General features: G+C 36.3%; 1 protein-coding gene across 2 annotated transcripts in view; it reads left to right on the top strand.

Annotated features, from left to right (window-relative positions):
* The window catches only part of MAT2B (methionine adenosyltransferase 2 non-catalytic beta subunit), a 13,800-nt gene extending 1,469 nt beyond the window's left edge, over window positions 1–12,331 (top strand). The window contains exons 1-7 of one of the 2 annotated variants that reach the window (XM_085306116.1): window positions 2,302–2,644; window positions 3,676–3,870; window positions 4,791–4,905; window positions 5,196–5,348; window positions 8,130–8,323; window positions 9,535–9,648; window positions 10,707–12,331. In XM_085306116.1, coding sequence (XP_085162242.1) covers window positions 2,612–2,644; window positions 3,676–3,870; window positions 4,791–4,905; window positions 5,196–5,348; window positions 8,130–8,323; window positions 9,535–9,648; window positions 10,707–10,877 — 975 coding nt within the window. In that variant the 5' untranslated portion in view covers window positions 2,302–2,611 and the 3' untranslated portion in view covers window positions 10,878–12,331. Of the gene's footprint in view, window positions 1–2,301; window positions 2,645–3,675; window positions 3,871–4,790; window positions 4,906–5,195; window positions 5,349–8,129; window positions 8,324–9,534; window positions 9,649–10,706 lie in introns of those variants that run through there. The other variant, XM_085306115.1, reaches the window with a different exon arrangement.
* The last annotated feature ends 302 nt before the right edge of the window (window positions 12,332–12,633 follow it).

Raw genomic sequence — 12,633 nt, 5'->3', positions numbered from 1 at the left:
GCCGCGCGGGGCCCGGGCGGCGCGGCGCGGCGCGGCGCAGGTTGCACCGGCCGCGGCGATCGGAGGCGTCAGAGACTCGCTGCGTCTCTGTTCCGCTCTCTGCGTCACAAGGTTTGAATCACTTCAGCGGTTCCTGTCGTAAAGCGTGGTTTTTCCCCTTTTGTAGTAAATAACTAATTCTGTTGAGCGCACTTGGTTGCTGTCAGCACTCAGTATTCCTCTGCGCGATTATTTTGTTTAAATAAATCGAAAAATCTTGATTTTGTTGCACTCTATTACTAATAATATTCAACAACTGTAGCTTTTAACTACTGCAGCTGTGTGTCTTTGAGGTCTGTAGTGATAATACATATATTCACTTTTTAGCACGAGACTTTCAGGAAAAACTCTTGGTTCTTTGGTTGCTTTTCGCTCCAGTGGATGATGATGTCAAAGCTGAATGAAGAACTTGGTTTTGTCAGCGACTTCCTTGTTCTGTCCTGTACTGTTTTTTTTTTCCCCTGTCATATATCGTGTCTTTTTGCGTTTTTTATATTGCTTTTTTTTTTTTTTTTTTATTGTAGAGCTCTTGATTCCTTGTTCAGTCTTTATACAAAACATAAATACTTATATCTTGGTTTTCATCTTGAAACACATTATACTTTATTTTTGTTAATCATACTCATATTTGATATTTGAGCAGTATCTGCAAAGTAGGCTTATGTTTCTTAAGTATTGCTTTTTCATCCTTCTTTCAGTGTTGCTGCTTGCGTATTCCTTTTTTTTTTCCTGTAAATAAGACCACTGAGTGCAATTCCTCTGCTTTTCACTTCAGCCTGCTATTAATAAGTCAGATTATCAGCCTAGCTAGGGCTTCACGTTTTATTTTCATTGTTCTAATCCTTAGTAAGTATTGAACTCTTGATAAGCACAACAAAATTGTGTTTATTTTATTATAAAGCTCAGAAATTGTGTATTTGATTGGGAGTATTATTCAAACTTAGGTGCTAATAGAAGTCCTTGTGTATGACAAACTGATGACTTTGGGACTGACTGCTTCTGAGGTGAGAAACGTGCCTAAAAGGTGTGTTAGCTAGGCTGTTTTGAACAAGAACTTGGATTTTTTAAGGGTATAAAACTCACAGGTAAGGGGGTAACATTCAAATTTCTAGAATGTTCTGTACTCTTCTTTACATATAGTCTGTTGTCCATACAGTAATGGGAAATTGGTCTTAGGTATACTTTCTAACTTATTAGGTTAACAGTTAAAACTAGTGTGATGTTTTAATTGCATTATGTTGTTAATATTTCAGTCACATTTAAGGAAACAAAATTACAAGTTAACAAAACGTAGAGAGAAGATGCTGCACTATTTATAGTTTCAGTGAAGCTTAAAGTCTATGAGATCTTAGCTTAGATTTTTTTTTTTTGTCTCCTTATTCTAGAGCCTTGCTGGGTTAATTTTCTGTCATATGAGACAAGGAATTAAATATTTAATTAAATTGTTAGCTATTAACGGCAATCCTGTGGGTGCGCTGAGGTATGGTTCTCCGTACCTGCGTGCGTGGGCRGCCGCAGGGCTGCTGCAGCTGCCACCTGGGTGCCGAGTCTCGGGCGCTSCTCGGGCTCGGAAGCTCCGTTGCCTGCGGTTCCTGGGTCGGAGTGAGAACGTCATCGTAGCTGGGGGACTTCTGTGAAAGAGCAGAGCAGCATTTGAGGGAAGAGTTAATCTGCACGGGTTTTGCATTTCATCAGCTTTCAACTTTGGGCAGGATAAAATAATTTCAGCTGGTGGTCACTTTGTTTTGATTTTATGGGAAGCATCTATCGCTTATCTTGGCTACCTGGAGACTATTAGCAAAAATCCCTTAGTCTTGCGGAGAAGGGCAGCAGGACACAAGCTGTATGTTTGTATTGGTAAAAGTCATGGTAATGTTCAGTTCAAGCTGTGCTGTTAATGCAATACCCTATTTTTGATTTATGGAATAAATAAACTTACATGAATGACATTTAGGAATAATGGATTTTACAAGTGATGTGTTTTTGCTGTTTGCTACTGTTTCTTAATTTTCTGTGAGGTTTTTTGTGATCCTTTTGTGAAGGATCTTTTCTGCAACAAGTCTTTGCTTATTAGGGGACACCTTTGGCTATAGAAGTACTGTCCTATAAGAATCTATCTAGACTCTCCCAAGATAAAAAGTATACTTAAAAAAAAAAAAAAAAAAAAAACTTGCATGTTCTTGTTTATGCTTTTCAGAGAAACTTGGGCAGCCTGAAAAATAGTGAATAAACTCCTGCTCTGAGGTAATATTGACTGGAAAGATGATGTACCTTTCTAAACCGCGCTTGCTGTAGTTTGTTGTTTTCCTGGAACAGTCCAGATAAAATTACTAATTTTCATTTGGTACTTTTGGGAATAAGTTGCCCTTTGCCCAAAACTTTATTTTGGCAGAAAATATGTGCAATGTGCTGAGAGTTTTAAGCCATCATTTTGCAGTAGGCTGTTTCTGTGATGCAGCCCACCACATGCCTTCACAGAAGAAAGCTTTCCAACTTTTAACTGTCAAGAACAGACAGCAGCTTAGAAGCAGCTTCCGCTGCTTCCTGTCCTGCTGTCAGAAGGTGGTGGTGGATGACAAGGCTCCAAGCRTGGGAATGCGCAAAGGTGAGGGTGGCCTGTGAGCTGCGTAGCAGAGAACCTTTGCAGACACATGACCCGTTGTCACCAATTGTTCTTGCATGTGATGAGACCAGGAAGTCCCAGGCTGGTAGATTCTGTACACCTGAAGTGTTGTTCTGCATTTGTGTGTGAGCATATGCAGGTATTTTTGTTTTTAGCAGGCTCTCCTGCTGTGATACGTGCAGGAGGAAGACGTAAAATGAAAATTAAGGTCATGCAGCCAGCCCTGAGTCTTAGGTTTGCTGTCTTGAGAACTTGATAGTCTGGTGGGGGGTGGGGGAGAGCAGTGAACTTTGTGTAAACTGATATCTACACAGTTGTCTCAAGCACTGAACGTGCTGTAGTTGAAGTAAAGTTTTGTATGTTGTGTAGATAGAGAGTTCATATAATCAGATCACTTTGGATGCTTTTTGTAAAATAAAGGAGAGCACTATGTCTTTGTTTAGACCAACATACCTATCTAAAAATAAACAATGGTGAATTCTTGTTCTATTTAACAATATTATTCAGATTTCAAATCTCATAGTCATTGTAGATGGGTCCAGAGAGAGTTGTACTGTAGATGTTGCAGCCTCTAATGGACACAATCTATCCAAAATAATTGATTGCAGGATATAGACTCTAAATTGCCAAAATACTTGGGATCCGTTTTCTGAAGACGTTAGTTTCTTCATTTCAACTTGCAGAGTTATCAAATTCTGAGTGAACCTTAAATTGTCCTTTGAGTTTGTCTTCATTTAATGGCTGTTGTTTTTTTTATTTCTTGGCCCTAGTAAGTAAATGAGCTTTCTGTTTTGAGTTTTGTGTTCAATATCTTTGGGAATTTGTATGAATACTTAGAACAGCATCACTGCTCCCGTGTGTTAGTGTTCAATGAGACACTCGGTCCGAAGGAGTTATATTGTTAGGAATGCTATTTAATACAGTAGCCCTGACTATGGCCTTGCTTACTTTTTTAAAAAAATCTCAGTATTAAGTAACAGTAGAAAGAAAATGTTCTGTCCTTATTTCCCTAGGAAGATGTTGATATTCCCAGTAGGCGAGTTTTGATTACTGGTGCTACGGGGCTTCTTGGCAGAGCTGTGTTTAAAGAATTCAATGGAAACAATTGGAATGCAGTTGGCTGCGGATACAGGAGAGCGCAGCCCAGATTTGAACAGATTAATCTTCTGGACTCTACTGCAGTTCATGACATTATCCATGATTTTCAGGTAAGTTTCTGGAATATGAAATAGGTGGATAGGGTAGTTTATACATTTCCTAGTAATCAGCTTACGATGCTGTGCGATACTTGGTTGTTGTAGCTTTAGTGGGGCTAGTTCTGCGACAGAGCTCTGAAGAATCAGAGGCAGCTGGCTTTTCTGTTATCGGGGATACGGATTTACTCTGCAAGTGCAAATTGTTCTGAACTTTCCTAATCATCACCACACATACAGCAGGTACCACAATACATGTGTCAGCGCACATATACTGGTAGTTGAAAGGARAAGATAGACATGTTAGTATGAAGTAGTCCTGATGTTGAAGAATATCTGAACACAACATCAGTAACTGCATGTTTTGCTTGCAGTGTGGTAAAAAATTCACTGTGCTTTCCACCAAACTTGTAAAGGAAATATTTAAAATCTGAAATATGTTATACAGGGAACCACTCTGGAAAATGGCTTTAAATATCTTGTTAATAGTCTGCATGTGTCAGATAAGCCATATACAAATGATTGTCTAAAAATAATTTAGCTAACACTTTTTTTTTTTTTTTTAAGATGATTGTGTGTGGCAGGATGTTGTGTTTTCCCATATTTTCTCTTATGCAGAGTTTTTGTTTGTTTGTTTCATTATTATTATTATAAAGGGCTTTCACTAAGATTGAAGTTACTGAAGATTGTGATTGCAAAACTAATGATCCAGGCTTTTTTTGATATTTTAACATGAAGTCTTGAAGCAGCTTGAGTGTGTTTCTTTTATAAGGAAAACACGCTCCTCAGAATTTCACAGTTAAAAATAATGCTGCTACTTTTATTTCTTGTCCAAAGTTAGTGAAATGCTCTTTCACTGGAGGGAGCGCATCKCTAGAGTTAGGGCGCAGCTGTGATCTCTTGTTAATGATCCTTATTTAATCTTTAATTTCCAGCCTCATGTTATAGTGCATTGTGCTGCTGAGAGAAGACCAGATGTTGTAGAAAGTCAACCAGATGCTGCTTCTCAGCTCAATGTGGCTGCTTCAGGGAACTTAGCAAAAGAAGCAGGTAAGAGACCATCTCATGGATTTGTTTTCTTGTTGGGATATTGCACTTACTCATATTTATGTTCCTATATGAATAGTTACCTAAAATGCTAAGTGTCATTTTGCTAGCAGCATGCAGTCAGTCCTTTTTCTCTAAGGACAGTGGTGTGTAGATGTGAAGGGTTGGTGAGCAAACAGAGGGAATGAATAGGGCTAGAAGGTGAGGTCTTTCACAGCTTTGTTTAAAGGTTTATTGAGATTTCAARTAAGACATGAATTAAGATGGACTCCATATGAACATTTTCTTCCTAGCTGGAATTGGAGCTTTTGTGATCTACATTAGTACAGACTATGTATTTGATGGAACAAGTCCTCCTTATAAAGAGACTGATGCACCAAATCCCCTGAATTTATATGGTAAAACAAAACTGGAGGGTGAAAAGGCAGTCCTGAAAAATAACGAAGGTAAGAATACCCTCAGAAAATTTTAATACAGACTTTCCATATGTAGTTGTATCTTAGCTTAATAGATTCGTAAGACAGTAGTAACATTGTAAAACCATGGAAACAAGATTTAGAAAAGAATGTGATCAGAAGTTTTCTCCTTGCCTGTATGGGATTGCTGTTGCTTCTAGGTTACTATAGCTTTATTTCTTGCTGTTTGTGCTCATCATTTGCTTTGTTAGTCTCTGCTAATGGATGTTCATAAGCCTTTGCCAAGTTTAAATCACGTATTTTTAAAGAAAAATAAAATGTATCATCTGTATATTTTAATGGCACAAGCTTTACTGCATTTAATATATAGCTACTGTTATAAAAGGGGATACGTTGTAATCACTCAGAATATATTTTTACTTAAAAGGAAAACAGACTTGTGATTCAATAATAATGCAGATAAAAATCAGCGTAGGTTCTTGCTGCCATTCTTTTGCTTTTCTTCCTGATCTCCAGGCTATTTCATTTTCACCCACCTAGCTTACTACACTCCTAGTTGTAATGTTTCTTAAGAGATTAGTAATGTATTTCCATTTTTAAGCAACTAATTTTTCTTATTTGATTAATATTTTTGTGATGAAAATTGCTCTTCAAAATATACAAACGTTATTTTTAAAGGTGTACTTAATAAAGAAAAGAGCATAGGACTGAATGTGTCCATTTGCATTTAAAACTCATTTCTTCTATAAAAGAGAAGATTGATGGCTTCTAGTTAGCATGTTGTCAGAGATCTAATCTTCAAATCTAGTTTCCCTTCACAGATTATAAGGAAAAAGCATTTCTATTATTTCAAGGAATTTGAAGAAAATAATCTCTGTGGACCTGCAGAAAAGGCTACTAATGTGAAAGTCAATATAATACTCACACTATAATTCTGCTCTCRCTAACTAGGGAATTGAACGATTCATATATTATAGTAAGCTCTTTCACTAAGTAAATACATGTTATCTTTGAAAACGATAGGCCTTAATGTAGATTTATCATTAAGAAACTTTTAAAAACCTTTTTCAAATTACTTCAGTGGAAAAAGTCTGATTTAAGGAAAAATCAATTTAAATAAAAAGTATTCACTCTACCTCTTACTTAAATACCATCTTTGAATTTGACTATGATGCTGTTTGCTCCCTCTTCTAGATTGGTAATGAAGATAAGACTGCAACAAATTCAAGTACGTGTGGGTATCTTGCTAGATCCTTCCCCCAACTCAACACTTCAGTTTGGTTTCGTAACCTTCTTGAGCATGGTCTGTCAGGCAGTAATGGTTTGCTGCAGTRGCATTGCTAGTGGAAGGAGTTTGGAGATGGTGCTGACTTAAATGCTTGAAATTTAAATTTTAATGAAAGAACAGAATTGACAATTTTACTGGTATTAGTCTTCTCACCATTAATTTGCTTATACTGTACAGGGAGAATTCAGTCTGTTGAATGTCCATAGTTGTGTGAAGATCTTCCCTAGTAATTTCTATTATGTAATGCAAGAAGCTCCATTAATCGTTTATTTTGCTTATAAGGAGATACCACTTACATTTAGTACTTGTGCTCATAAAACTGAAAAGTTTAATCAGGCTTTCAGAACTGTTGGTAATGAAGCTTATGTCTTCTTCAAGTCTCGGATCACTCTCTGAGAGCCAAAGAAAGGCTTTCTTTTTCCCAAATGGTGAATACTTCTACAAATAGTCTAAAAAAGGCAATATATGCTGTGAAGAGGAACACAGTTATTTTGTGACCAAACAGTTTTTAGAGCAGCAGGAAATGAGYGTCATGATTCTTTTTTGAATTGTATTTGTTTTTCTTGTGTCTTTTTTTATTTTTCTATGAGAATAACTTGCGTGCTAGCTGTCCTTATTGTCTTCCTTGTAGTCATAGTGTTTAGAATTGCTATAATCAGGTAAATTCTGCTTCTGGTTAAAGGATGGACTTTTTTTTTTTCTTTTTAAGTGAAAATACCTGCCTTACTCCTCATGAATGTTTATTAAACCCTTCTTGGATTCCCCCTCAAACAGGCTTCTGTGTCTTCCTGACTGAGATATAGTAACGTAACCTAGTCCTTCATGAAACGTCCTTCTCTTTGTACTTCCTTACTGTCAGTTTAATTTCTCAATTCACTCTCCTGAAATTTAATGTTATTTACTGCTGTGCTCTGTGAACCTATTCCTTAACTGTTAGATCTGTCAACTCCAKGTTCTCTTCTTTGTTCTGGTAAATAACATCCTGATGTCATGCTTTATGCAGATTTCTGCATGCTCAGTAAAAAATCCTGGTCTATAATTGATGCCTGAATATGGTCATTGGCAATCAGTGAAATTTGGGATTTGACCCAAATTGGCTGGGATTGAACTGTGGGAATTTTTGTTCTTGCCATTACATAGGGGAGCAGGGAATGCTGGAGTAACTGTGTTAGTACCACTTTCTTCTTTACCTGATCTAACCCAAAAAGTACTGGTGCTTGCTTGCTTGCTTTTTTTATTTTATTTTTTCCTGTACTCTCTTTTGTGTCAACGAAAGCTAATTCAAATTGTGGAAATCAAAGGTATAAATGAATTAATATAAAATTACTGTTTATTAATTGTTTTAATTGAGCTAGACTCAAAATGATAATCTGAGGAGAAACATTGTATTTTCTTTTTGGTTTACATATGCATAATATCAACAAGGTATTTCTTAAAAGTTTCAGAGCATCCTTCAGGTTATGTTACAGCATTTGTACCTATTCATAATGCTGCTAATACTTGTAAAATATTCTTCCTTTTAGATGCTGTAGTACTTAGGATTCCTATCTTGTATGGAGAAGTAGAAAGACTGGAGGAAAGTGCTGTGACTGTTATGTTTGATAAAGTCCAGTTCAGTAATAAATCGGCCAACATGGACCACTGGCAACAAAGATTTCCTACTAATGTCAAGGATGTAGCAGCTGTTTGCAGACAGCTAGCAGAGAAGAGAATGCTGGTAAGAAACTGAAGAAAGAAGCCTTTTCAGGCTAAAACCAGCTGGAGCTCTTGGCATTATTTCTGAAAAGTTGAGAATTATCTATATAACTTGGATTATTCTTTATATTTTTGAAGCCCTTTGGAAGGGGCAGGGAGAGGTGCTCACTATCTGTACTACAACATCTTCCATTTACATAACTGTATTATTACTCTGATATTTGAAACAAAAGTGGGTAGAGTGACAGGATAGATCAATCTGAAAATTGTTACATTTCTTCTGATACGTAGGAAAGAAATGCAAGTACCTAGCCAACTCTAATATGCCTTCTACAAATTGCTGTTTTGGACTCAAAAAGCATATTTTGCTTTGGTGATTGTGTGCCACTCTCAAAGATGTCTTTGAATACTTTATTAAGAAAACTTGAAGTAGCAAAGATGAGCCATTAAACTTCATATTTTATTGTATTTATTCACAATATTTAAAAATCACTACCTTTGTACAAAAAAAAAAGTCCCACGTTTTCATTGGTGTGCTGTGAGTACTTGTTATTCCTGAAAATGGTTTGTGAGGTTTAATTTTCTCTTCATGAAGATAGTCCTTCTGCTGATGAAATAATATTTAAAAGAAATCAGTTATTTTATACACTCTCCCTACTTCAAACTAGAGAAAACAGGGGGTAAGTCTGTACCAAGTGTAACTTTTCAGCATTTTTGAGAAGTGATTATCTAATAGATAAACCGGCTTTTAACTTTCAACCTTTGTACTAGCAAGATTATGCTACAGTTAAGTGGCAGGCTAATAAAGGTAATACAAGGTAAAACAAGTTGTCATTTTGATGACAAGGACAGCAGTGAGATCTACTCCTTCCCCCTTTGTTTTTTTCGTATGTATATATACACATATGAGGGAGATGTCTATATATGGGTGTGTATATAGATATTTCTGTATATATGGGGGGTGTATATGTGTGTGTATATTTTTTTCTATAAAAACAGATGTGTGGTGGGCATGGTGCTATGAATCTGTATGTAATATCAGTTTCCAGTCTCAATCTCCAATCAGATGTACCCTGAAAATAAGAGTCATTCCCAGAACATCCTAGTGAGGTGTTTTAACACGCCTGTCGGGACAGAGACTTGTCAGAAGCTTATTCTGCCTGCATTCTTGTACAGGAATCATCACTTTGAGGGCCAGCTGCATTTCTTCACCTGATTCTTGCTTCTTCCTAGGACCCATCAGTAAAAGGAACATTTCACTGGTCTGGCAATGAACAGATGACTAAGTATGAAATGGCATGTGCGATTGCAGATGCTTTCAACCTTCCCAGCAGCCACTTGAGACCAGTAAGTGATGGGTACGAGCTGTAGAGAGATGGAGGTACTTTATCATTTCAAGCAGCAGGGGCTATATAAGGAAAGCTTCCTCTTCAGGATATTCTCAATGATTATGTGTAGCACAGATGATGTATTGCTGAGGATGCTGTTTTGATATCTAACTCAGGAAAACAATGGCTACTTTGACCCGCTGGATTATGAAAATTATTTAGTAATTGATTTATCTATTTTCTATGTAATGGTAGTTCTGCAGGACAGTTCTCCTCAGTAGTTAATAAATCTGTTTTGCTTGTCTTGGTTTTGTCCTGTTCTTACAGATTTACAGAACATTAACTTGAAGGCAGGAATATTTGAGAAATTTTCAATGTCCAGATTTATTGCTGAATTCATGTGCTTAAAACCCTCAAGTCATTTTCCATTGTTTAAAACAGACRCTTGTCCTGTAATGACACTCAAAAATAAGATTAATTTAGAAGACGTAGTGATAATGTCATTAGAATTTAACGTTATATTAGAAGTATAATGTATACTTTATATATAAAGTATATAAATAAAAGTGTATATGTATGTATATAAAAATGATTTTATTTGGATATAAAATAAACCTATATGATTCTGAACTAGCAGAGGTTGGAACTAAAATGTAGCTTGGAAGATGGAGAGAGCAAGCATGGAGAACCCTCAATTGGTCTCATCCTCCCCCCCCCCCCCCCCCCCCAAAAAAAAAAGAAAAAAAAAGATCTGCAAGTATGTTGATCAAGGCATGATTCTGTCAATGTTTAGAGTGTATTTTGCCTCTTGAGTATGGTCATAGGGCAGTAATAGGAATAAAAGGTGGAAGAGCACAGGTAATAAGCATTAATGGAATGAGAAAAAATTTRTCAAGATGTTACATCTTTGCGCCTAACACCACTCTCTTTCAAAATGAGGTTAACTGTGAAACATGCAATATAGTTGGAGATAGCAGGGAGACACAACACACCCATATGGAAAACTGTGAATGAGAATTCCTAAATGAGATTACTTTTTCCTGCCTTTTTTTTGTTGTTTCTTTATTTGTTTCTAAGATTACCGACTGCCCGGTTGTGGGTGCTCTTCGTCCAAGGAATGCTCAGCTAGACTGCTCCAAGCTGGAGATGCTGGGGATAGGTCAGAGAACTCCATTCCGAGCTGGGATCAAAGAATCACTTTGGCCTTTCCTTGTCGACAAGAGATGGAGGCAGACAGTCTTCCATTAGTTTGTATCTTTTTTAGTAGAAGTATGGTATGTGGCACTTTTTTAAACAAACAAAAAAAAAGAATAGTTTTGTATGAGTGTTCTTAAATTGTGACATTTGAGTTTTCATTTAATCAGGTAAACATACGGTCTTGCACTAGTGAAACTGCTATCCTAAAAAAAAGTTCAGTGACAAACTGAGCCTGTTTGAAGTCATGAATCTTTCCTTCCATTTGTACCAGTCTAACTTAATATCTATTCCTAGTGAATTATGGTTCTTGGTAATCGGTACCATTTGATACTAAGAAAGAATTTGATCACCTGTAGACTTCCTTTTGGCTAAAATATACTGCTGATGCTTAAGGTCTGTGCTGTTGTTATGTATACAGTTTCTCGGTTACTGTATCTCCAAAAATCTGTGAGTTTGTTTTTAACTTTGGAAGGTGTTCTGTTGAAGTTAAATTGAAGCAGGAATCATTAAAGTTAAATGTTTGTTTTGCTTGAGCTCTGATCAAAATGTTTTTAGAAAACTGAAACTTTATTTTTGCAATTATCAAGTACTTTATATGCTTGAAATATTTTCAGAATGTTCTGTATTTTGAATGCCTGCAGCTTCATATTTGTATAATACATTATATGTATCTGTTTTAATGGTGACTTTAAAAAAATCTAGAAGAGGGTGGGGGGGCAAATAGTTTTGACCTTTGGGTGGTTTTTTTTGTTTTTTTTTTTTTTTGTTTTTTGTTTTGTTTTGTTTTTGGGTTTTTTTGTACAAGTTTTGGGAGGTTTTGTTTTGTTCTTCAGGGTTGTTTTGGTATGGAAAGCATGAAGTATTTTCTTTCGCAGGGGTAATATTTGAAAGGAGGAAGATATTCCTAGTCAGTAGATGTTAAACAACTGAGGAAAGGTATTTCAGGAATTTATAGCACTAGCTTCTTTTGCACAGATTCTTGGATCTTGCACTAATGCAGCCTCTTCTATAACAGCGAATTGCTTATGTTGAAGGTTTGCACCATAATAATGCAACCACAACAGTCTATAAGCAAACCTTTAATCTGCTCAAGTCTAGTCCTTAATGTTGGACTCATTTCCTAGTTGAAGTGGAGGAAGAACATGCTTTTTAAAGGTTAGTCTCCATATGAAGTTGTTAGTCAACAATGTAAATGCTCTGAGATTGCCAGCAGATCATTAGTAAAACGAGGAAGAGCGGCATTTTGATGACCTATTTTTCTGAGATTGAAATGGGGTGGGAGAGGAGGCAAGGGGGAGAGGAATGTTCAACATTTAATAAAAAAGGGCAAAACCAGACAAGCTAGAAGTCTTTTAAAATTTATCTTTCARTTTAGTTCCTTTAAGTTCCAGCTAGCATGTGGTAAGAGTTCCTAATCCTGTTTTGTTTTGTAGTCTGAAGTCCAGATGCACACATGGTAACCTATCTCCAAAATTATAATAAACATATATTGCCAGAATCAGAAACAGTTGTTGATTGTTTCTTTCCTGTAAGGATTTGTTTGTCATAGATTTCAAGAAGAACTAAATATTTATGTGCCCTTTCAGTGTTTGTTTTTTTTTTTTTTTAATTTCCAGAGTTAGATTAGGATTTCTGTCTCCGTTTGCCACTGCCTTAGAAACAAAATAAATGCACATGCCAAAAAGGTGCAGAAGATTAAATCATGAGCCGGAATCTCTTGTGCCTGAACATGAAGGTTCAAAGTATATCCTCTTCACCTGCAGGCAACTAACCTTTTATTAAACTTGATACTATTTAAAAAAAAAAC

This window comes from Rhea americana, unplaced genomic scaffold (genome assembly GCF_003343005.1).
Source record: "Rhea americana isolate MKP2758 unplaced genomic scaffold, rheAme1 scaffold_232, whole genome shotgun sequence".
Lineage (NCBI taxonomy): Eukaryota > Metazoa > Chordata > Aves > Rheiformes > Rheidae > Rhea > Rhea americana.
The sequence above is the reverse complement of the archived record's forward strand: the minus strand, read 5'-3'. Positions and strand labels throughout refer to the sequence as shown.